The 26,654-nt window shown below is 43.8% G+C and overlaps 1 protein-coding gene across 5 annotated transcripts in view; it reads left to right on the top strand.

Annotated features, from left to right (window-relative positions):
• LOC110519573 (GRAM domain-containing protein 2A) overlaps positions 1-25,033 on the top strand; it is a 33,153-nt gene extending 8,120 nt beyond the window's left edge. For 3 of the 5 annotated variants that reach the window (XM_036963792.1, XM_036963796.1, XM_036963795.1), the window contains exons 3-12: positions 8,385-8,436; positions 9,813-9,885; positions 11,482-11,585; positions 14,390-14,488; positions 15,408-15,479; positions 16,024-16,083; positions 20,613-20,790; positions 22,914-23,007; positions 23,250-23,354; positions 23,708-25,033. In XM_036963792.1, coding sequence (XP_036819687.1) covers positions 8,385-8,436; positions 9,813-9,885; positions 11,482-11,585; positions 14,390-14,488; positions 15,408-15,479; positions 16,024-16,083; positions 20,613-20,790; positions 22,914-23,007; positions 23,250-23,354; positions 23,708-23,771 — 901 coding nt within the window. In that variant the 3' untranslated portion in view covers positions 23,772-25,033. Of the gene's footprint in view, positions 1-8,384; positions 8,437-9,812; positions 9,886-11,481; positions 11,586-14,389; positions 14,489-15,407; positions 15,480-16,023; positions 16,084-20,612; positions 20,791-22,913; positions 23,008-23,249; positions 23,355-23,596 lie in introns of all 5 variants that reach the window. The other 2 variants (XM_036963794.1, XM_036963793.1) reach the window with 2 other exon arrangements.
• Positions 25,034-26,654: the final 1,621 nt, after the last annotated feature.

Raw genomic sequence — 26,654 nt, 5'->3', positions numbered from 1 at the left:
ATCACGGTGGTGGTGTAACCTGACTCCACGTCACGGTGGTGTCACCTGACTCCACATCACGGTGGTGGTGTAACCTGACTCCACATCACGGTGGTGTCACCTGACTCCACGTCACGGTGGTGGTGTAACCTGACTCCACGTCACAGTGGTGGTGTAACCTGACTCCACGTCACAGTGGTGGTGTAACCTGACTCCACGTCACGGTGGTGGTGTAACCTGACTCCACGTCACGGTGGTGGTGTAACCTGACTCCACGTCACAGTGGTGGTGTAACCTGACTCCACGTCACAGTGGTGGTGTAACCTGACTCCACGTCACAGTGGTGGTGTAACCTGACTCCACGTCACAGTGGTGGTGTAACCTGACTCCACGTCACGGTGGTGGTGTAACCTGACTCCACGTCACGGTGGTGGTGTAACCTGACTCCACGTCACGGTGGTGGTGTAACCTGACTCCACGTCACGGTGGTGGTGTAACCTGACTCCTCGTCACGGTGGTGGTGTCACCTGACTCCATGTGGCGTTGACAGGTTGTACTCTAGAGTCCCAAATGCCACACCCTATTCACTATATTGCTATGGGACTCTGGTCTAAAGGAGTGCACTATATAGGGAATAGGATGCTCTAACTGTGGAGCTGTTGGGGCTTATATAACCAGGATCTAAGGCAGGAAGGGCATTCTAATCCTGGTGAAGCTGTCCTGGGATGGGATTTAGCAGGGTAGGCTACTGCAGTGTGTTGTGACTGTGATGTGTTCTCTCTGTCATTGACTAGTGGGTGGGAACTCTGAACTGTGTTGTTCATGGGTGTGTCTCATTGGTCCACAGTGGATTTATTTTCATGGGTGCGTCTCATTGGTTTACAGTGGATTTATTTTCATGGGTGTTTCTCTGGTCTACAGTGGATTTATTTTCATGGGTGGGTCTCATTGGTCTACAGTGGATTTATTTTCATGGGTGCGTCTCATTGGTCTACAGTGGATTTATTTTCATGGGTGCGTCTCATTGGTCTACAGTGGATTTATTTTCATGGGTGCGTCTCATTGGTCTACAGTGGATTTATTTTCATGGGTGCGTCTCATTGGTCTACAGTGGATTTATTTTCATGGGTGCGTCTCATTGGTCTACAGTGGATTTATTTTCATGGGTGCGTCTCATTGGTCTACAGTGGATTTATTTTCCTTATTTTGTTTCCTTCATGAATTGATGGGAAAGAAAATGGCTGGCCAGTGTCCACCATGTTGCGTCACCTTTCCTATGGTTTTAGATGAATGCAGACGCTAGGTTTCTGTCCTAAAGGTGATAGTTCAGCCAAATTACAAATGGAAAGGTGATTGTTCAAGTAAATATCAGAACGACACAGAGGTAGGTTATGGCATTGACCTCACAGTGCTCGTTGTCCCATTTTCTCTTTTCTTCAGCTGAATTATTGACAGTGAATCTGTCTTTGTCTGCCTGAGGGAGGTATTCCCTTTCTAATGTATCATTCCTCAGGCTTGTAATTAGCTATGCCATTCAGCGCCGCAGCCAAGGACACTTTGAGACACACATATACACACTGTAGCCATGGTTACACCTTCCACTTCTCACAGGAAGATAAACAACGCTCCTGCAGAAATCAATGTCCTGTTTTATTTTCAACCTGATGACTAAGGTACAGGTAAGACAGGGGAAATATATGTTTGATAGATTTTGAACTGTTGGACTCTGCTGGGCTTGAATATTGTTATTCAGATTAGTCTTGGTATCTTTATGTCTTCAAATATCTAAACGTTGTATTCCAGTAGTTTACTGCAGGGAGATGGATGAAAAGAACAGGAGAGAGGATGTATTCTAGTAGTTTACTGCAGGGAGAGGGAGATGGATGAAAGGAACAGGAGAGAGGATGTATTCCAGTAGTTGACTGCAGGGAGATGGATGAAAAGAACAGGAGAGAGGATGTATTCCAGTAGTTGACTGCAGGGAGATGGATGAAAGGAACAGGAGAGAGGATGTATTCCAGTAGTTGACTGCAGGGAGAGGGAGATGGATGAAAAGAACAGGAGAGAGGATGTATTCCAGTAGTTTACTGCAGGGAGAGGGAGATGGATGAAAAGAACAGGAGAGAGGATGTATTCCAGTAGTTTACTGCAGGGAGATGGATGAAAAGAACAGGAGAGAGGATGTATTCCAGTAGTTTACTGCAGGGAGAGGGAGATGGATGAAAGGAACAGGAGAGAGGATGTATTCCAGTAGTTGACTGCAGGGATTTGGATGAAAAGAACAGGAGAGAGGATGTATTCCAGTAGTTGACTGCAGGGAGATGGATGAAAAGAACAGGAGAGAGGATGTATTCCAGTAGTTTACTGCAGGGAGAGGGAGATGGATGAAAAGAACAGGAGATAGGATGTATTCCAGTAGTTGACTGCAGGGAGATGGATGAAAAGAACAGGAGAGAGAATGTATTCCAGTAGTTTACTGCAGGGAGAGGGAGATGGATGAAAAGAACAGGAGAGAGGATGTATTCCAGTAGTTGACAGCAGGGATTTGGATGAAAAGAACAGGAGAGAGGATGTATTCCAGTAGTTGACTGCAGGGAGAGGGAGATGGATGAAAAGAACAGGAGAGAGGATGTATTCCAGTAGTTTACTGCAGGGAGAGGGAGATGGATGAAAGGAACAGGAGAGAGGATGTATTCCAGTAGTTGACTGCAGGGAGATGGATGAAAAGAACAGGAGAGAGGATGTATTCCAGTAGTTGACTGCAGGGAGAGGGAGATGGATGAAAAGAACAGGAGAGAGGATGTATTCCAGTAGTTTACTGCAGGGAGAGGGAGATGGATGAAAGGAACAGGAGAGAGGATGTAGTCCAGTAGTTGACTGCAGGGAGATGGATGAAAAGAACAGGAGAGAGGATGTATTCCAGTAGTTTACTGCAGGGAGATGGATGAAAAGAACAGGAGAGAGGATGTATTCCAGTAGTTGACAGCAGGGAGATGGATGAAAAGAACAGGAGAGAGGATGTATTCCAGTAGTTGACAGCAGGGAGATGGATGAAAAGAACAGGAGAGAGGATGTATTCCAGTAGTTTACTGCAGGGAGAGGGAGATGGATGAAAAGAACAGGAGAGAGGATGTATTCCAGTAGTTTACTGCAGGGAGATGGATGAAAAGAACAGGAGAGAGGATGTATTCCAGTAGTTGACTGCAGGGAGATGGATGAAAGGAACAGGAGAGAGGATGTATTCCAGTAGTTGACTGCAGGGAGATGGATGAAAGGAACAGGAGAGAGGATGTATTCCAGTAGTTGACAGCAGGGAGATGGATGAAAAGAACAGGAGAGAGGATGTATTCCAGTAGTTTACTGCAGGGAGATGGATGAAAAGAACAGGAGAGAGGAAGTATTCCAGTAGTTGACTGCAGGGAGAGGGAGATGGATGAAAATAACAGGAGAGAGGATGTATTCCAGTAGTTGACAGCAGGGATTTGGATGAAAAGAACAGGAGAGAGGATGTATTCCAGTAGTTTACTGCAGGGAGATGGATGAAAAGAACAGGAGAGAGGATGTATTCTAGTAGTTTACTGCAGGGAGATGGATGAAAGGAACAGGAGAGAGGATGTATTCCAGTAGTTTACTGCAGGGAGAGGGAGATGGATGAAAAGAACAGGAGAGAGGATGTATTCTAGTAGTTGACTGCAGGGAGATGGATGAAAGGAACAGGAGAGAGGATGTATTCCAGTAGTTTACTGCAGGGAGAGGGAGATGGATGAAAAGAACAGGAGAGAGGATGTATTCTAGTAGTTGACTGCAGGGAGAGGGAGATGGATGAAAAGAACAGGAGAGAGGATGTATTCCAGTAGTTTACTGCAGGGAGATGGATGAAAAGAACAGGAGAGAGGATGTATTCTAGTAGTTTACTGCAGGGAGATGGATGAAAGGAACAGGAGAGAGGATGTATTCCAGTAGTTTACTGCAGGGAGAGGGAGATGGATGAAAAGAACAGGAGAGAGGATGTATTCTAGTAGTTGACTGCAGGGAGATGGATGAAAAGAACAGGAGAGAGGATGTATTCCAGTAGTTGACTGCAGGGAGATGGATGAAAAGAACAGGAGAGAGGATGTATTCCAGTAGTTGACTGCAGGGAGAGGGAGATGGATGAAAAGAACAGGAGAGAGGATGTATTCCAGTAGTTGACTGCAGGGAGATGGATGAAAAGAACAGGAGAGAGGATGTATTCCAGTAGTTGACTGCAGGGAGATGGATGAAAAGAACAGGAGAGAGGATGTATTCCAGTAGTTGACTGCAGGGAGATGGATGAAAAGAACAGGAGAGAGGATGTATTCTAGTAGTTTACTGCAGGGAGATGGATGAAAAGAACAGGAGAGAGGATTTATTCCAGTAGTTTACTGCAGGGAGAGGGAGATGGATGAAAAGAACAGGAGAGAGGATGTATTCCAGTAGTTTACTGCAGGGAGATGGATGAAAAGAACAGGAGAGAGGATGTATTCCAGTAGTTGACTGCAGGGAGATGGATGAAAGGAACAGGAGAGAGGATGTATTCCAGTAGTTGACTGCAGGGAGAGGGAGATGGATGAAAAGAACAAGAGAGAGGATGTATTCCAGTAGTTGACTGCAGGGAGATGGATGAAAAGAACAGGAGAGAGGATGTATTCCAGTAGTTTACTGCAGGGAGATGGAAGAAAAGAACAGGAGAGAGGATGTATTCTAGTAGTTTACTGCAGGGAGATGGATGAAAAGAACAGGAGAGAGGATGTATTCCAGTAGTTTACTGCAGGGAGATGGATGAAAAGAACAGGAGAGAGGATGTATTCTAGTAGTTTACTGCAGGGAGATGGATGAAAAGAACAGGAGAGAGGATGTATTCCAGTAGTTTACTGCAGGGAGATGGATGAAAAGAACAGGAGAGAGGATGTATTCTAGTAGTTTACTGCAGGGAGATGGATGAAAAGAACAGGAGAGAGGATGTATTCCAGTAGTTTACTGCAGGGAGATGGATGAAAAGAACAGCAGAGAGGATGTATTCTAGTAGTTGACTGCAGGGAGATGGATGAAAAGAACAGGAGAGAGGATGTATTCCAGTAGTTTACTGCAGGGAGATGGATGAAAAGAACAGGAGAGAGGATGTATTCTAGTAGTTTACTGCAGGGAGATGGATGAAAAGAACAGGAGAGAGGATGTATTCCAGTAGTTTACTGCAGGGAGATGGATGAAAAGAACAGGAGAGAGGATGTATTCCAGTAGTTTACTGCAGGGAGATGGATGAAAAGAACAGCAGAGAGGATGTATTCTAGTAGTTGACTGCAGGGAGATGGATGAAAAGAACAGGAGAGACAGAAACAGAACACAGTGCCTGTGTTTTTCAATAACCATGCTTCCCTCCACCTGGGAACAAGACCAGCTGTTATTTATAGCCAGCCTCCAACAGGCAGGCAGGCAGGCAGAGGGACAAACTGTAGCCAACAACTCACCCACCTCTCTAATATGGTGCCTACCCACTACAGATATCAGCTTTGTTGTTCAAGGTAATAAACGTGTTGCCACTACTCTTAGCACCTGTTGATGACAATAAATATCTAGAGGAGTGGAGCAAGCATATTGTCTATACTTTTGTCTAAACATTTTAGAACCTTTTTATAAACATTCAATCATTACAACATTGTAATAAAGAATAGATATAGCCTTGCTAAATGTTATCCATGGAAGATAAATACAGGCATTCTCTGTTGACTAGAGGATTATATGAGTGAGGCAGAGCTCTGTCCCAAGAGGAGACATGAAAACCCCCAGCTATCCTCCACAGGGTTGCTAAGATCCCCCGTTTACTGCAGATGCTTATAGAATGAAAACATGAGAGCGAGAGAAAAAGAGAGCGAGACCTTTATCTGTTATTTTTATGTGTCTCTAGTCAGCAACTGACTAGAAAATCTCTCCATTGGATCAAATCAAAAACTGATCCTAAAGACAAAACCGGTCAACAATGCAGCCCAGTTGACCAGGGTTGTGCACATCCATACTCAACCTCTACAGTACTTGTGCAACAGACTGCCTACTGATTTTATCTTGCAGCAGGCGATGGTCTCACTAGCCCCGGGGACATGAGGCCCCTTTCCTCTCACAGCCGTGGTGCTCAGCTGCAAGCAGGATCTATTTTCTCTCCTCACAAACCCCACAGGATGTCTCAACACCTCTCAACTCTCCCTGCTGCTCAACTAGAATGAACCAGCAGAATGAACCAGCAGAATCAACTAGAATGAACCAGCAGAATCAACTAGAATGAACCAGCAGAATCAACTAGAATGAACCAGCAGAAGCAACTAGAATGAATCAGCAGAAGCAACTAGAATGAACCAGCAGAAGCAACTAGAATGAACCAGCAGAAGCAACTAGAATGAACCAGCAGAAGCAACTAGAATGAACCAGCAGAAGCAACTAGAATGAACCAGCAGAAGCAACTAGAATGAACCAGGAGAAGCAACTAGAATGAACCAGCAGAAGCAACTAGAATGAACCAGCAGAATCAACTAGAATGAACCAGCAGAATCAACTAGAATGATGTTGACATGTAAACTATATATTGTCTCCAATGTTTATTGATAACATTCATAAATTTGCACTATGAGCACTTGTCTCTCACATATTTTTACAGTTGTTGGTTAGCTAGCGAATATTAGCCATATTAGCATAGACATGACATCAGTCAAAACACCTAATAAAACATGGTATCAAGAACAAGATAAAACGAGCTGAAATGAGCCACCTATGATTCCCCATATGACAGCTTCTTGTCATTGTTGCTAGTTATCTGGCCATCCAGAATCACAACACAGACTTCTGCCCCATTGAAGCGTGTGCATCCTTTTCGTGACGTTGTCAGCTAACACGTCTATGCATAGCATCAACAACCCAGGGTTTATATACGTCATTGGTATGAATACACCAGTCTCAGGGCTGTTCCTACCTCAGAGGTTTGATAGAACAAGATCTATATTAGTTGCCTGCTAACTAGCTAAATGTCCCCTAAGAGAACAATGTGATCAACTTTTCTGGGAGCCCCTCTCTTTCTTTATAAAGGTGTCTGCATGCTTCCCAACAGAAACAGTTCGAGTTTGTGCATATATTATGACCACATTTGATTACGTTTTTGTTAGTTTTGGACTTCGGTAAGGGTTTTCTCGCTGTTCAGGCGCACAACATTATTTCTTGATGCAAGCCGAAGTCTACGCTCCTTCGTTGGTGATTGGTCAATAGTAGGGTTCTTCAATAAGGTCTTTGATGTCATTCAATGAGAGACGACTCATTTTCAATGTGCACCAAACATCTTAGATGTTAAATTTCGCGACTTAGATCTCCTTGGCAAAACGTCAAAATGAATGACAGATGTCTTGAGTTATCTTAGATTAATTTGCACTATTTTGAGGAAGTGTATACTAGCAGTGCTATTGTCGTATTTATTTTTTCAAGAGAAGGCCTTTTAAGGGAGTACGCGGGCACACTGGTTTGTTTTGGGAAGCCGAACTGAAGCATGCTGACGCCTCTATCTCTCTCATTCAATTTCAATTTAAGGGCTTTATTGGCATGGGGAACAAATGTAAACATTGCCAACGCAAGTGAAGTAGATAATAAACAAAAGTAAATAAACAATACAAATGTACAGTAAACATTACACTCCCAAAAGTTCCTAAACAATAAAGACATTTCAAATGCCATATTATGTGTGAATAGTTAAAGTACAAAAGGGAAAATAAATCAACATAAATATGGATTGTATTTACAGTGTGTGTTTGCTTGCTTGCAAACATGTTTGTGCTTGTACTCATGCTTGCCGGTCAGATGTACGAAAGTGTGTGTGTGTGTGTGTGTGTGGGAGGCACTGAGTTTGCATAATGTAACTAGTCAGCCCAGTTTTATAAAAGCACATTCACCTCCCTTTATGTGTGTTTGTGTGGTCGCGTAGTGTTTGTTTCTGTTTGATTGAGTGAGATACCATTTGTCTGCCGTCACGTTTGCTTCCCTTCTCTACAGTCCTGCACATGTTTTGTCTGGTAGCCGACCCTGAACCATGCCGACATTACTGTCATAGACAGCAGACAAATATACACTACTACTGTTTGATTTGATGCCGAGGTCAGAGTTCACAGATTACAGTTGGATCAGATTATAGTTGAAATGTCTCACTATTCTCCAACAAGATTAAGATCAAACTAATGATCCAATAGGAGTTAATGAGATCAATACAATCGCTGTGGACCAGTGGAAAAGCTTAATCACCATGAGATTCACCATAGTGTTGAGTCTATGTCTCTAAACAAACAGGCACTGGCCTGATATATTAAAACACCAGCAGATGTCTTCTTTTCACACTATTTCCTTCATCATTTCCTTCACAGGTTGATTGACGACCTATCATATGAAGATGTGAAGAAATGCTACAGGGGTTCGGTGAGTAGCAGGTTTCCTCTCTAATGTATTGTAGATCATGTCTGTACCTTATTGATTTTGCATCTTGCCTAACAAAGATAAGCCAATTACAGCCGAGTTGGATGCAGGCCAAGTCAATTGTCGATTTCCTATAAGAGTTAAATGATACACTTTATATTGGTTGACCTTTACCTCACATATTTACTGCACATTCTGGAATGAAGTTCCTTTGACCTTTTTATGCACAATTCATCTGCACAGAGTGATTTTAAGACTTGTGTGGCAGTGAACCCTGTCATTGTTTGCCTTTAGGAGTGGTCCTTTGAGGAGTTTCCTGGTGTTGAGGGTGACCGAGGCTAAGATACAATTTAAACAAGGCATTGTGATCCTGAAATACAAACATGTATGAGATCTGTCTATAGACTTAGACAGATCAAGGTTTGATAGTAGCCTTGGGACTCTATTAAGCATCCCACCTCGCTAATCCAGCCCCAACAACTGATTATCTCCAGCCATTCAGATGTAGTACCGCTGATTTGATTGTGTTCTTCAGGCTCAGAACTCAACGGTTATTCAATAGGTGAGGAGGTTATCCATTAACTCAAACACACTCTCTTTTGGCGAGATCAGCAGGCCATCAGGCCAGATTAAAGGAACTGTACCGTAGCTGAGATTATTATCTCCATGTCTCCCGAAGGGGAATATTAAGTAGAGCTGCTGAGCCCCACAGTCACACCAGCTGGCTGCAGATATTAACAGGGCTGACAGTTCTGACTGTCTCATGTGCTTGGTGAGAGAGAAGGGAGGGAGGGAGGGGGTGGTGCCTGTGGGCAGCAAGCTGTTATTAGGACAAGGATAGGAGGGTAAGGAGGCGGCAGTATGGGTTGGGCTGGCATGGGGTGAGCATAGGGGGGAGTCACTGTGCACTGTCGTGTTGAAACAGCAAGAGCGAGAGAGGCAGCAAGAGAGAGGCAGGAAGGGAGGACTCAGGGTGTCTGTGGCTGAGAAGGGCCGTGTGTGAGAGTGTGTGTGGTCGGGTTTCAGAGCAGTGTTGAAGGGTGAGGGAAAGGGCTCAGTGATGGTCTGAGGTGTACACTGTCGGACCGGAGTGGTGTGTGTGTGTCTGTCTAACGGAGAACTGCCCCCTCAAACCTGCACAAAGGACACCGGTTGACATCTGACTAGTTGGAGGACAGTCTGTGTCTTGCAGTGGGGTCCGCCACGCCGTCGATGTGTGTGTGTGTGTGTGCAGCTGTGTGTGCGGCTCCAGCATGCTGAGTCTGGTGCAGCAGAGCTCTCGTCCTCTGAGAGAGAGGGCGGCCGCCGGTTTGCCGGTGCCGGTGGGAGGGAGGCCAGCCAAGGAACTGCTCATGACTCTGCCCTGTCCCTCTGCTCAGACTGTCAGCAAGTACAACTCGCAGTACCACAAACTCTTCCAGTGTGTTCCGAAGGACGAGATCCTAATGAAAGGTACTGTCAACAACAATGCTACATGCTAACATCTGTTGTAGTATCTCTGTATGATGTATGTTTATTTAGGTTAACATGCTAGTGACTGTAGCATGTCTGTAGCGTACTGTCTATATGCTGTGCATTGACTTCAGGCTATCTCCCTATTAGCTCCATATGCTGTGTTTATGTACCATTGGCTAACTTGCTAGCTATGGTAGCATCTATTTTTTTCACATGGCAAAAATGAAACACACTTAACTCTTCGGTCCTTTAAAAACCTGTTGTATGTCAAATATTGTGAGCTACAGATGGAAAATAAATACATGTGACTCTGGATGACATAATGATGTTTGTTTCCAACATTAGGACTGTTTTCCTAAAGAAGTCAAATCCACTTTGTGTTTTGTTCCCTTACCATGATACTACGAGTATTGCAATACTGGTATTGTCCCAGCCCTAATTACTATTATTAGTAGAAGTACTTTCACTGTCAAATGTTGTTGTCTGTAATATGTATATAGTTTCTTATGTTTCTGTCCCCACATAGTGTATGAGTTTGTCATTTTTGTTTTTGGAACTCTATTGGCTACTCAGTGTGTTTGAAACCATCTTTCTGAGTTTCTGGTAAGGATTTCTGGTAATTGTTTCTGGTAAGGATTTCTGGTAATTGTTTCTGGTAAGGGTAACCAGTCCTCAGGCCCTGAACAGGAAGTTGTATGGTTTGAGGTCAGGTTATGCATATTAGGTCAGGGTTGGGTTTCCCAAAAGCATCGTAGCACTAAGATCAACTTTCGTCCATTTAGATTCAATGGAATTAAGATGACGGTAGTGCTACACTGCTTTAGGGAGACACAGCCCTGTTCTATTTGAGACTAGGGGTAAAGTGATGATCGTAGTGCTACACTGCTTTAGGGAGACACAGCCCTGTTCTATTTGAGACTAGGGGTAAAGTGATGATGGTAGTGCTACACTGCTTTAGGGAGACACAGCCCTGTTCTATTTGAGACTAGGGCTAAAGTGATGATGGTAGTGCTACACTGCTTTAGGGAGACACAGCCCTGTTCTATTTGAGACTAGGGGTAAAGTGATGATGGTAGTGCTACACTGCTTTAGGGAGACACAGCCCTGTTCTATTTGAGACTAGGGGTAAAGTGATGATGGTAGTGCTACACCGCTTTAGAGAGACACATCCCTGTTCTATTTGAGACTAGGGGTAAAGTGATGATGGTAGTGCTACACTGCTTTAGGGAGACACAGCCCTGTTCTATTTGAGACTAGGGGTAAAGTGATGATCGTAGTGCTACACTGCTTTAGGGAGACACAGCCCTGTTCTATTTGAGACTAGGGGTAAAGTGATGATGGTACATACAGTCTTCATCTGTTTAACAGATATGTACCAGTTACTTTATTCAATGCCTATGAACCTATTTTAGAAGCATCTATAGGCCAAGTCAAAGACACATGAGCTATAATTATATATAATATATGCCGTTTAGCAAAGCCACTTAGTCATGTGTGCATACATTTTTAGTGAGAAGCAACAAACAGTGTTAGCAATGTGCTTGTCTTGAGTTAGCAGCTATTTTGAACCTGTTTATGTCTCCTCTCCCTCAGTATACTCCTGCGCTCTGCTCCGAGACATCCTGCTGCAAGGACGTCTTTATATCTCTAGGAACTGGCTGTGTTTCTATGCCAACCTCTTTGGCAAGGACATCAAGGTAAGTCAAGGCCTGGCAGATAATAGACAGATCGTCAATAATGAATAATATATAACACTTTTACCTGAGTGCATACATCTTAGAATGTGTGACCCCAGCTGGAACAAACCCACAACCCTGACATTGCTAGCACCACACTAATACCAGCTGAGCCACAAAGGACCGCAGGACCCTCGATATCTAGATGGACGGACAGAGAGAAGTAGACAGGACCGCAGGACCCTCGATATCTAGATGGACGGACAGAGAAAAGTAGACAGGACCGCAGGACCCTCGATATCTAGATGGACAGGCAGAGAGAAGTGGACAGGCAGAGAGAAGTAGACAGGACCGCAGGACCCTCGATATCTAGATGGACAGACAGAGAGAAGTAGACAGGACTGCGATATCTAGATAGACAGGCAGAGAGAAGTAGACAGGACTGTGATATCTAGATAGACAGACCGAGAGAAGTAGACAGACCCGCAGGACCCTCGATATCTAGATGGACGGACAGAGAGAAGTAGTCTGAGACTTCCAAGTCCAACTATGTCACTACTCACCTTCAACCTTGCCCACTTCCAATTAGAACAATGTGCTGGGAGCTGTTAGTCAGGCAGCTGATAGAGCTGTTAGTCAGGCAGCTGATAGAGCTGTTAGTCAGGCAGCTGATAGAGCTGTTAGTCAGGCAGCTGATAGAGCTGTTAGTCAGGCAGCTGATAGAGCTGTTAGTCAGGCAGCTGATGGAGCTGTTAGTCAGGCAGCTGATGGAGCTGTTAGTCAGGCAGCTGATGGAGCTGTTAGTCAGGCAGCTGATGGAGCTGTTAGTCAGGCAGCTGATGGAGCTGTTAGTCAGGCAGCTGATGGAGCTGTTAGTCAGGCAGCTGATGGAGTTGTTAGTCAGGCAGCTGATAGAGCTGTTAGTCAGGCAGCTGATGGAGCTGTTAGTCAGGCAGCTGATGGAGCTGTTAGTCAGGCAGCTGATGGAGCTGTTAGTCAGGCAGCTGATAGAGCTGTTAGTCAGGCAGCTGATAGAGCTGTTAGTCAGGCAGCTGATGGAGCTGTTAGTCAGGCAGCTGATGGAGCTGTTAGTCAGGCAGCTGATGGAGCTGTTAGTCAGGCAGCTGATGGAGCTGTTAGTCAGGCAGCTGATGGAGCTGTTACTCAGGCAGCTGATGGAGCTGTTAGTCAGGCAGCTGATGGAGCTGTTAGTCAGGCAGCTGATGGAGCTGTTACTCAGGCAGCTGATAGAGCTGTTAGTCAGGCAGCTGATGGAGCTGTTAGTCAGGCAGCTGATGGAGCTGTTAGTCAGGCAGCTGATGGAGTTGTTAGTCAGGCAGCTGATAGAGCTGTTAGTCAGGCAGCTGATAGAGCTGTTAGTCAGGCAGCTGATAGAGCTGTTAGTCAGGCAGCTGATGGAGCTGTTAGTCAGGCAGCTGATGGAGCTGTTAGTCAGGCAGCTGATGGAGCTGTTAGTCAGGCAGCTGATGGAGCTGTTAGTCAGGCAGCTGATGGAGCTGTTAGTCAGGCAGCTGATGGAGCTGTTACTCAGGCAGCCGACGGAGCTGTTAGCCAGGCAGCTGACGGAGAGGCAGCCGATGTCCATGAGCAAATCAAGCCCAATCAAATCAAAGTGTGTGTGTGTGCGTGTGCATGCGTACGTGTGTGTGTGCAGGTTTTCAGGGAATTTATGTCAATCATGAAGCTCATCTGTAGTGCAGAAAAATTCTCAGCAACAAAAGAGTGATCAAATTAAGACCTGACACCTGTCTCTCCTGCCTCTGGCCTCTGCAATAAGCTGGTTAGTCAGAGTGCATTCCCAGCATTCTATTTGCAACTAGACACATATCCTCCTTATTCTGCCCCTTCTCTCCAGCATCAGGGGCTTTCCCCTCCTTTATTCTGCCCCTTCTCTCCTCCAACCAACTGTAATCCAACCCCACTCTCTCTCTCTCTCTCTCTCTCTCTCGCTGGCATTCCCCCATCCGTGTCTCCTTCTGTTTAACTTTTTAAAAAAATTGTCCCGAACTTGCCTCTTCAGTTAGTCCCCTGTGTCTGGTCCAGTATGTCCCCCGTGTCTGGTCCAGTTAGTCCCCCGTGTCTGGTCCAGTTAGTCCCCCGTGTCTGGTCCAGTATGTCCCCGTGTCTGGTCCAGTATGTCCCCCGTGTCTGGTCCAGTATGTCCCCCGTGTCTGGTCCAGTATGTCCCCCGTGTCTGGTCCAGTATGTCTCCCGTGTCTGGTCCAGTATGTCCCCCGTGTCTGGACCAGTATGTCCCCCGTGTCTGGTCCAGTATGTCCCCCTTGTCTGGTACAGTAAGTCCCCCCGTGTCTGGTACAGTTAGTCCCCCCCGTGTCTGGTACAGTTAGTCCCCCCCGTGTCTGGTACAGTTAGTCCCCCCCGTGTCTGGTACAGTTAGTCCCCCCCGTGTCTGGTACAGTTAGTCCCCCCCGTGTCTGGTACAGTTAGTCCCCCCGTGTCTGGTACAGTTAGTCCCCCTCGTCTGGTACAGTTAGACCCCCGCGTCTGGTACAGTAAGTCCCCCTCTCTGGTACAGTAAGTCCCCCGTGTCTGGTCCAGTTAGTCCCCCTCTCTGGTACAGTTAGTCCCCCTCTCTGGTCCAGTTAGTCCCCCTCTCTGGTCCAGTTAGTCCCCCTCTCTGGTCCAGTTAGTCCCGCTCTCTGGTACAGTAAGTCCCCCTCTCTGGTACAGTAAGTCCCCCGTGTCTGGTCCAGTATGTCCCCTGTGTCTGGTACAGTTAGACCCCCTCTCTACAAGGTATAATATTGTGTCCTCTTCTTTCGCACCTCTTTCCCCCATCATAGGTTGCTATCCCCGTGGTCTCTGTGAAGCTGGTAAAGAAGCACAAAACAGCAGGTCTGGTGCCCAACGGCCTAGCCATCACCACAGATACCAGTCAGAAGGTGAGCGTTAGCCTCTTAGCACCTCTGTGCACAGTGAATGGGTGTTTCCATGTTTCCACTAACTGGCATTAGTGCCGCACCACGTTCTTTCCACCAAGCACAGGTGGATGGAAAATAAACAACACCTCATGCAAACATGCTAAGCTAGTGCAAGTCAGCGCATGGTTCGGTAACACTGAAAGGGTGTCAAGGTCGCAGTCTATTTTGGTAGTGTCCCTTCTTGGTTCCTCTCCAGTGTGTGGGAGATAGAACGGTTCACCTGCCTGCTCCTTTACATTGGAGCAAATGTCTGGAAAATGTTTCTTAATACTCTGTAATCTTAATGTGTTGTGAAATCTGTTGTGAATGTATTGTGATGTTTTTAAAATTGTATAACTGCCTTAATTTTGCTGGACCCCAGGAAGAGTAGCAGCAAATGGGGATCCATAATAAATACAAATCTTTGATTTCTGATATTTTATGACTGTCTATTGTCCGGTAAGTGATTTAAGGATTCCTACTCTCTCATTGAAAATGAATTATGAAAGAGTGGTGTTTTCAGTAGAGGTACAGTACAGCCACCATGTAAGAGGAATGGAGTATCACTATTGAAATATCCTCTGTCAGTCTACTAGATTAAGCCATAATCTGTCAAATATAATCCCTGCTAGATTGAGTTACTGTTCACAATATCTATTTAGAGAAAATTGTATTCCTGGTAAGGAGTTGATGTCCTAATGGATCTTATAAATGTTCCTGACATCGGGTTTTATGAGTACATGATGAAATGCTTAATACGTGTTTACATGTGTGCATGCATGAGTGTGAGCGTACGTGAGTGTGTATGCTTTCATTCACATTTGAATTGGCTAATGCTCTTTCTCTCCCTTGCTCTCTCCCTCGCTCTCCCTCTCTCTCCCCCTGTCCGTCCGTCCTGCAGTATGTCTTTGTGTCTCTGCTGTCCAGGGACAGTGTGTATGATGTGCTCCGGAGGATCTGCACACACCTTCAGGTCAGAGAACACACTCACCCACACACACAACCACACACACACCTTCAGGTCAGAGAACACACTCACTCACTCACCCACACACACACAACCACACACACCTTCAGGTCAGAGAACACACTCACCCACACACACAACCACACACACCTTCAGGTCAGAGAACACACTCACCCACACACACAACCACACACACACCTTCAGGTCAGAGAACACACTCACCCACACACACACACACAACCACACACACACCTTCAGGTCAGAGAAAACACTCACCCACATACACACACACACACATCCAGGTCAGAGAACACACACACTCACTCACCCACACATACACACAACTACACACACACACACAACTACACACACTGGCTACCACTACACACACATCCAGGTCAGAGAACACACACACACACTCACCCAAACACACCCACATCTACCACTGAACCAGCTCACTCCCACATCATCAGGTCTATTGGCCTTAAAAGTGTACAGACTGTAAAATAGTGTACTGAATATTTCCCATATCTCATCGTTCCCTCTCCAGGTCAATGGGAAGAGTCTGAGCTTGAAACACTACATGGAGGTTCCCCATACCTTATCTCTGGTAAGTAAGCTTAGAACTCTGGCCCCTCACTCCAGACTGATCCATGTCTCTTATTGGTTAGAATATTGACCAACTCCAGACTGATCATTGTCTCTTATTGGTTAGAATATTGACCAACTCCAGACTGATCATTGTCTCTTATTGGTTAGAACATTGACCAACTCCAGACTGATCATTGTCTCTTATTGGTTAGAACATTGACCAACTCCAGACTGATCATTGTCTCTTATTGGTTAGAACATTGACCAACTCCAGACTGATCATTGTCTCTTATTGCTTAGAATATTGACCAACTCCAGACTGATCCCTGTCTCTTATTGGTTAGAATATTGACCAACCATAATGTACAACATGAATCACATTATTATTTTGAATAGTACTGACGTCAAATGGGAGAACCAAGGACACGGGTGGTTCCTAATGTTGTAAGAATCTCGCTAGTGTTTACAGAACAACTGGTTCTACGAGATTAGGATCAGGATTTCCAATTGTAACAGTAAGCATCTGTAACAAAATGGATGACTGCAGTATAGATGTTATTATGAGTACATGTTGCATGGATTGCTAAGTCATAAGAATATGAAAGTGTGTATTGTTATTTTAGATGTAGATGTACCTATCTATTAATGCTATGTATCATATCATTTTATGTAGTTCTGTCCTTCAGCTGTAATTGTCTAACAATGTTATGTATTATGTCAACGGCGAGCAACTGCGTCCCTTCATGATGAATTCAGATTTTATGTGGCCCCCACCCACATCAAAGTTGCCCATTCCTGATCTACTTGATTTCTGGATTTAGTCAATGCATTATTTAATGTCTTAGTTAATGTCTTAGTTAATGTCTTAGTTAACGTCTTAGTTAATGGCTTGTGATGAATAACGCAGGAATTACAGTATTTCAAAAGATAACGATATTTTCAGAATCTCCATTATTGGTGTAACGTCTGTGTCATAACCTATAAGACATGTTTGGGGTAATGCCTGTGTCATAACCTATAAGACATGTTTGGGGTAATGCCTGTGTCATAACCTATAAGACATGTTTGGGGTAACGTCTGTGTCATAACCTATAAGACATGTTTGGGGTAACGTCTGTGTCATAACCTATAAGACATGTTTGGGGTAATGCCTGTGTCATAACCTATAAGACATGTTTGGGGTAATGTCTGTCATAAGCTATAAGACATGTTTGGGGTAACGTCTGTCATAAGATATAAGACATGTTTGGGGCAATGCCTGTGTCATAACCTATATGACATATTTGGGGTAACGTCTGTGTCATAACCTATAAGACATGTTTGGGGTAACGTCTGTCTCATAAGCTATAAGACATGTTTGGGGTAATGCCTGTGTCATAAGCTATAAGACATGTTTGGGGTAACGTCTGTGTCATAACCTATAAGACATGTTTGGGGTAACGTCTGTCTCATAAGCTATAAGACATGTTTGGGGTAATGCCTGTGTCATAACCTATAAGACATGTTTGGGGTAACTTCTGTCTCAAGCTATAAGACATGTTTGGGGTAATGCCTGTGTCATAACCTATAAGACATGTTTGGGGTAACGTCTGTGTCATAACCTATAAGACATGTTTGGGGTAAAGTCTGTGTCATAACCTATAAGACATGTTTGGGGTAACGTCTATGTCATAACCTATAAGACATGTTTGGGGTAACGTCTGTGTCATAACCTATAAGACATGTTTGGTGTAACGTCTGTGTCATAACCTATAAGACATGTTTGGGGTAACTTCTGTCTCAAGCTATAAGACATGTTTGGGGTAATGCCTGTGTCATAACCTATAAGACATGTTTGGGGTAACGTCTGTGTCATAACCTATAAGACATGTTTGGGGTAAAGTCTGTGTCATAACCTATAAGACATGTTTGGGGTAACGTCTATGTCATAACCTATAAGACATGTTTGGGGTAACGTCTGTGTCATAACCTATAAGACATGTTTGGTGTAACGTCTGTGTCATAACCTATAAGACATGTTTGGGGTAACGTCTGTCTCATAAGCTATAAGACATTCTGTTTTTCCTTGTGTTGCTGCTCCTCCACTAAACACAGAACCATTAGCAGTGCTGTGCTTTGTGTCAAATTGATTCTCTACTGAAATAACATCTATTAGCTTGTGGTTAAGATAAGAAGTCTGTTGTGGTTAACAAGGAAATGGCCGGTCTGTATATCAAGCTTACTTACAAGCTATAAAGCTGTACCATCTACAATCTGAGTCTGTAATTGCAGTCATTTGAATGCAGCTGTTACATTGAAAATATCTAAACCAAAACAGAAAGGATGTGTGTGTGTGTCCTACTGCTGTGTTCCACCCGCTGTCCTACTGCTGTGCCCTACTGCTACCCTATTATAGTCTAAAAATGATTAATCATAATCATAATAAATAATGAATGTTTTTCTAAAGTGTACGTACTGTATTTGTTATGAATCAATATCCATATGTAACCTTGTCTCTGGATATGTAAGAGTAGGCTGACCCAAGTCTGCCATGGCCATGTCCCTCTGTGACCTTCAACAATGACCTTATCAATGACTTCCTGGAAAAAAATGGAAGTAATCAATATTTGGTCCATTGTCATCTGACTCTTACTCTGTCTCAATGACTATTCTCCTGAGTGGGCCCACACGATGCAGCCATCTTGTATGACAGTTGACCTTCGTAACATCTGAATGTAATGGGCGTAATATGTATTAATAATGTCTAATGTCATAGGTTGATTATGGATGGATGGATATAGGTATGTTCAGTACTAGTCAAAAGCTTTAGAACGCCTACTCATTCAAGGGTTTTTCTTTATTTTTACTATTTTCTACATTGTAGAATAATAGTGAAGACATCAAACTATGAAATAACACATGGAATCATGTAGTCACCAAAAAAGTGTTTAAAAATAAATATTTTATATTTGAGATTCTTCAAAGTAGCCACCCTTTGCCTTGATGACAGCTTTGCACACTCTTGGCATTCTCTCAACCAGCTTCATGAGGTAGTCACCTGGAATGCATTTCAATTAACAGGTGTGCCTTGCTAAAAGTTCATTTGTGGAATTTCTTTCCTTCTTAATGCGTTTGAGCCAATCAGTTGTGTTGTGAGAAGGTAGGGGTGGTATACAGAAGATAGTCTTATTTGGTAGAAGACCAAGTCCATATTCTGGCAAGAACATCTCAAATAAGCAAAGAGAAAGACAGTACATCATTACTTTAAGACATAAAGGTCAGTCAATCCGGAAAATTTCAAGAACTTAGAATGTTTCTTCAAGTGCAGTCGCAAAAACCATCAAGCGCTGTGATGAAACTGGCTCTCATGAGGACCGCCACAGGAAAGGAAGACCCAGAGTTACAGAGGATGAGTTCATTAGTTACCAGCCTCAGAAATCAGCAATTAACTGCACCTCAGATTGCACCTCACAGAGTTCAAGTAGCAGACGCATCTCAACATCAGCTGTTCAGAGGTGACTGTGTCAATCAGGCCTTCATGGTCAAATTGCTGCAAAGAAACCACTACTAAAGGACACCAATAATAAGAAGAGACTTGCTTGGGCCAAGAAACATGAGCAATTGATATTAGACCGGTGGAAATCTGTCATTTGGTCTGATGAGTCCAAATTTGAGATTTTTGGTTCCAACCGCCGTGTCTTTGTGAGACGCAGAGAAGGTGAACGGATGATCTCCGCATGTGTGGTTCCCACTGTTGAAGCATGGAGGTGTGATGGTGTGGGGGTGCTTTGCTGGTGACAATGGTGAGTTATTTACAATTTCAAGCACACTTCACCAGCATGGCTATCACGGCATTTTGCAATGATACGCCATCCCATCTGGTTTGCGCTTAGGGGGAATGTAATTTGTTTTTCAACAGGACAATATCCCGACACACCTCCAGGCTGTGCAAGAGCTATTTGACCAAGAAAAAGAGTGATGGAGTGCTGCATCAGATGACCTGGCCTCCACAATCACCCGACTTCAACACAATTGAGATGGTTTGGGATGAGTTGGACCGCAGAGTGAAGGAAAAGCAGCCAACAAGTGCTTAGCATATGTGGGAACTCCCTCAAGACTGTTGGAAAAGCATTCCAGGTGACTACCTCATGAAGCTGGTTGAGAAAATGCAAAGCTGCCATTAAGGCAAAGGGTGACTACTTTGACAAATATAAAATACAGTTGGATTTGTTTTTGCAATTTTTTTGTTGCTACATGTGTTATTTGGTCATTTTGATGTCTTCACTATTATTCTAAAATGTAGAAAATAGTAAAATAGTAATAATAAAGAAAAACCTTGAATGACCAGGTGTGTCCAAACTTTTGACTGTTACTGTAGATAAACTGTACAGCATTGAGAGAGTGGAACACTTTCTTTCCTGAAGATTTGGTCCATTCAGGTCAATAATGCCTCGCACATCTCTGATTCAGAAGGGTTGGGTTAAATGCGGAGGACACATTTCAGTTGAGTACATTCAGTTGGACAACTGACTAGGTATCCTCCTTTCCCTTTCCTTTCTATACCTCCAGGATGAGTTCCCGGTGGCGGATGAGTTCCCAGGGGCGGATGAGTATCCTCCGGTGCTGAAGTGGAGGAGAAAACCCTCTGTGGTGTCCGTGTCCTCGTCCCTCCCTGACCTCCTGGGTAGCTCCACCGGTAGCCTGACTGCGGTGGACTCCTCCTTCCAGACAGACCAGCCTCTGGAAGGTGAGAAGGGAGGACAACCTGGACCAACATTGGTTTATGCTGTATTATAGCCAACTCTTGTTTGGCATGAGAATGACCATAGAGGGGTTTGGCAAGACGACAAAAACAGATGTGGGACCAGGCTAGGGACAACCTGTTTTTCATGTATTTAATTTCACAAAGGATGACAAACTGACAGATACAATGGCGAACACAGCATTTCTCATGAATTGTATAATATCATAATAGCCATGTCTATTGAGGCTATGCCACATGAGGTGAGCGCTGTGTTTTTTCTGGTGCATTAAGAGATTGGAGGTGTTCAGCTTTGTCCACTCCTGGCCGGAGTTATCCATTGAAGTTAGCCGGCGGGGGCTGAGCCATCACATGTTTGCAGAATGTTCAAATCCCTGATTATGTGTAGGAGGGAAACTGGGAAGGGAGTTGTGTTTGGATGGGCACAACCCTCTGATTCAGTACAGGATTAAGCACCAAATGGAGATTTTAGCATGTGGGGACTTGTTCTGCCCTACTACTGTGTCCTGCTACTGTAACCTACAACTGTACCCTACTACTGTATCCTACTACGGTGCCCTACTGTACCCTACTACTGTGCCCTACTGTACCCTACAACTGTACCCTACTACTGTGCCCTATTGTACCCTACTACTGTACCTTACAAACTGTACCCTACTGCTGTACCCTACAAACGGTGCCCTACTGCTGTACCCTACTGCTGTACCCTACAAACTGTACCCTACTACTGTGCCCTACTACTGTGCCCTACTAAACCCTACTACTGTGCCCTACTGAACCCATACACTGTGCCCTACTGAACCCTACTGCTGTACCTTACAAACTGTACCCTACTGCTGTACCCTACAAACGGTGCCCTACTGCTGTACCCTACTGCTGTACCCTACAAACTGCACCCTACTACTGTACCCAACTGCTGTACCCTACTACTGTACCTTACAAACTGTACCCTACTGCTGTACCCTACAAACTGTACCCTACAAACTGTACCCTACTGCTGTACCCAACTGCTGTACCCTACAAACTGTACCCTACAAACTGTACCCTACTGCTGTACCCTACTGCTGTACCCTACAAACTGTACCCTACTACTGTGCCCTACTAAACCTTACTACTGTGCCCTACTGAACCCATACACTGTGCCCTACTGAACCCTACTGCTGTACCCTACAAACTGTACCCTACAAACTGTACCCTACAAACTGTACCCTACTGCTGTACCCTACTGCTGTACCCTACTGCTGTACCCTACTGCTGTACCCTACTGTACCCTACTGCTGTACCCAACTGTACCCTACTTCTGTACCCTACTGTACCCTACTGCTGTACCCTACTGCTGTACCCTACTTCTGTACCCTACTGTACCCTACTGCTGGCTACATTTAGATGATCTGAAAGAGACTTGGGTAAACTGCCCAGTTATGTATACACTACATAACACTACTATTGTCTCATAGTTGTGACGTCTGTATGCAGGCTTTACTATGACATAAATCACCTCCAAGTGATTTTAATTTGGGACATCTGTTCCAATGTATTCCCACGCATTATAGAGATTTATTATATAAACAAATTTAAGCAAGGTTTGAAATTATTATATTTTAGTCAAATATTATATCTGTTTGGTCTTCTTGGGGTCAATTTGCAGTCTACAAATGATTAGTCATTATGTTCCAGCCCCCTGACCATCCGCTGAAGAAGAAATGGTCCCGCGGATAAATGTAGTTGATGAACCCTGATATAGGACAGTCTGCCTCTACCTCTCATCTAGTGGACTGTTTAAGATGTGTTTACTATGTGGTTACTATGACGTAACTGTCTGGGGTTGCATAAGAGTTGGAAAACCTGAGTGTAGATTGATCAAATCAAAACGTTGACCCACTTGCATACATACAATACTTTTGCACAGCCAGATGTGGTCAAATATATATTAATATATACATTTACAATGAGGTGCAATGGAGCAGAATGTGGCACCTGCAACTTACCACAATATATTGATGGCATCTGTAAGCAACAATACACTATCTACTATGTAGTCTATTAGATGGCTATATTCATGTGTGTGTGTGTGTGTGTGTGTGTGTGTGTGTGTGTGTGTGTTGTAGACCGGGACTTAGAGACAGAGAAGATCCTACTAACAGAGCCTGTTCCAGAGCTGGGCCCGATGGAATATCAGCTTCTCAAGTTCTTCATCATACTGTAACTATTTCCATGCCCCACAACTGGCTTCGAACACCTTGTGTTGTTGGATAAATATACATTCATTGGCAGCATTATGCTCAACATTTTTTTGTCCGATTTTTATCTGTGAAATCAAATCTGAACAAGGCCTAATTTAATATTCTAAAATGGATATGATCACAAAAAAATCCAGTTATACCTCCACCTAGTGTACACACACACTTGGTACATCCAATAAACCTTATTGTCCATTACTTCAGAATCATCCTCCTCATCCTGTCTTCCTGTTACCTGGCCTTCCGTGTCTGCAGCCTGGAGCACCAGCTGTCCTTCCTCAACAACCCAACACGCCCCCCCCGAGAGAGGTGAGATGGGGCCAGACTAACTTTAGCCAAGTGTGTGTGTAACTTTTGATCTAACTGTTTTCTCATTCTGTTTTATACTACTGCTAATAATAATAGTAATAATAATAATGATAAACTGTTAAGTTTATTAAATTAGGATTCCACCCTCAGAAAATCCTGTTCATAACTGTTATTCAAATGTCACATTTTTGGAGGGAAAGCTATTTTACTGACAATTCTATTGTCTGGTCTCTTCCTCCTAGGTAAGTGCTGCTCTGCACTGTGATCCAATATCACTTGACCGTCTCCCTTTACGGACACATTCCTCTCTGTGACCACCTCCAGACTATGCAAACAGACTATTTATTTTTCAGGATTTTACTTCACTGTAGACTAGAAGAGGGCAAACCCCCAACTCCACCATTTTGTTGTAGGTGAAAGACAATGGCAGGTGAAAGACAATGGCAGGTGAAAGACAATGGGCAGGCTGATTGAAGAGCCAGAAAACTACACTCAAACCAATTGTGGATGGACTGAAAAGCCCGGGATTGGTGGAAATGGCTGGGAGTCAGGACTGGGAAGGACTCTGATTGGTGGAGGGATTGGTCTGATTGTTTTGAAGATTTCTGGACATGTTCACCAACATTAGAGTCAACTGTGTTTTTTCCCTCCTGTCAACTCAACCAGGAATGAACTACAGGACTTCAGAGAAAAGTCAAAACCAGTCATCTTTCAGAAATATATATATATATATGGTACTTTCAAGGAAAGGATTTGGATGCATTAACACAGTGACAGTGGAAGAAGCCAATATCGTTGGCTTTACAGAATTAAAAAAAAATGCCTATATGAACTTAGGAGGATCAGTCTACTATTTCAAATGGTTATCATCATCAATGAAGTCTAACTATGTTGCCATTCTAACAGGCATGTTATTCCTGGTAAACGGTGCAATACAATTATGCAAAGTATCCAGCCTAGACTGACTTTTTAAATGTTGAAATATTGTCCTTTAACTCTGTGTTATCATGGCACCACCGGCATATGTTTACCATAATGGGTAGGATGGTACTCTTTCATGTCCCAAAAATATTGTTTAGTATAACATCTTGTCTTTTGTTTTCATTTGTATAAATGCCAGTTGTCAGCTTTGTATTGTAAGCTACCTTTAGCCAGACACAATGTGTCACAGTGAGTGATCAGTCTCCTATCGAAATACTGAACACAGTCGTCTGAATGAGTAAACAATGAAGACATTGACTGAAGTGAAAAATAAGAAAATTATGTTTTCTTTATTACACTGTAAACTTAAAAGTTAAATCTGCATTTCAGTCAGCAAGAAAACTAGCCAAAGATTTCTAGTCCTTTTACTCAGAATGTCTGAACAGATGCATTAGGAACAAACACACCCCACTTTGATTATTACAGTAATATTGTTGAGGAAACAGAGCTGCAGTATGTAGGGTATACTTTACTACTGTAACCATTAGTATGTCTTATCTGGTCTGTTTTGGGTCTAAACACATTTGCAGCTATGTAATAGTGGTCACTGATATTCAGTCAATGGTGAAAGAACAAACTGTCCCTGTAGACTCTGAGAACAGATGAACCCTGTAGCACCCCTGAACAACCCATTACAAGACTAACACTGTACAACATAACTGTGAAGGTTACTAATAAACAGCCATTTGATCTTGAGATGGTGTCACCTTTTTGGAAAAGTCACCTGTCTTCACCGACGCATGTACCAAGAGGTACTTTATATGTCCACCTCTTTTAGGAGCCAGCAGCATACCACCCTGCATCCCACTGCTGGGTTACCTCTGAAGCTAAGCAGGGTTGGTCCTGGTTGGTCCCTGGATGGGAGAACAGATGCTGCTGGAAGTGGTGTTGGAGGGCCAGTAGCAGGTTCTCTTTTCTCTGGTCTAAATTATTTTTCCCAATGCCTCAGGGCAGTGATTGTGGACATTGCCCTGTGTAGGGTGCTGTTTTTCGGATGGGATGTTAAACCGGTTTCCTGACTCTGGTCACTAAAGATTCCACAGCCCATATTGTAAGAATAGGGGTGTTAACCCCAGTGTCCTGGCTAAATTCCCAATCTGACCTTCATACCATCATGGACACCAAATCATCCCCAGCTTCCAATTGGCTCATTCATCTCCCCTGTAATTTTCCCCAGGTCGTTGCTATTATCTGTGCATAGTCACTTTACCCTTACCTACACTTCCGTTCAAAGGTTTGGGGTCACTTAGAAATGTCCTTGCTTTTGAAAGAAAAGCCCATTTTTGGTCCATTAAAATAACATAACATTTATCAGAACTACAGTGTAGACATTGTTAATGTTAGGCGTACAGAGGCCCATTATCAGCAACCATCACTCCTGTGTTCCAATGGCATGTTGTGTTAGCTAATCCAGGTTTATAAATGTAAAAGGCTATTTGATCATTAGAAAACCCTTATGCAGTTATGTTAGCACAGTTGAAAATTGTTGTTCTGATTAAAGAAGCAAAAATCCTGGACTTCTTTAGACTCGTTGAGTATCTGGAGCATCAGCATTTGTGGGTTCGATTACAGGCTTAAAATGTCCAGAAACAAAGACCTTTCTTCTGAAACTCGTCAGTCTATTCTTGTTCTAAGAAATGAAGGCTATTCCATGTGAGAAATTGGCAAGAAACTGAAGATCTCGTACAACGCTGTGTACTACTCCCTTCACAGAACAGCGCAAACTGGCTCTATCCAGAATAGAAAGAGGAGTGGGAGGTCCCAGTGCACAACTGAACAAGAGGACAAGTAAATTAGAGTGTCTAGTTTGAGAAACAGACACCTCACAAGTCCTCAACTGGCAGCTTCATTAAATAGTACCCGCAAAACACCAGTCTCAATGTCAACAGTGAAGAGACGACTCCAGGATGCTGGTCTTCTAGGCAGAGTTGCAAAGAAAAAGCCATATCTCAGACTGGCTAATAAAAAGAAAAGATTAAGATGGGCAAAGAACACAAACACCGGACAGAGGAACTTTTGATGTTATTTTAATGGACAATTATTATTTATTTATTTCAAAAACAATAACATTTCTAAGTGACCCCAAACCTTTGAAAGGTAGTGTACAACTTCTCCCAACCATCCAGGAACAGTTTGGTGATGAACAATGCCTTTTCCAGCATGATGGAGCACCTTGCCATAAGGCAAAGGTGATAACTAAGTGGCTCGGGGAACAAAACATCAATATTTTGGGTCCATGGCCAGGAAACTCCCCAGAACTTAATCCCATTGAGAACTTGTGGTCAAACCTCAAGAGGCGGGTGGACAAACAAAAACCCA

Source organism: Oncorhynchus mykiss, chromosome 26, assembly GCF_013265735.2.
Source record: "Oncorhynchus mykiss isolate Arlee chromosome 26, USDA_OmykA_1.1, whole genome shotgun sequence".
In the NCBI taxonomy this organism is placed as follows: Eukaryota; Metazoa; Chordata; class Actinopteri; order Salmoniformes; family Salmonidae; genus Oncorhynchus; species Oncorhynchus mykiss.
This window is presented reverse-complemented; position numbering and strand designations above follow the sequence as displayed.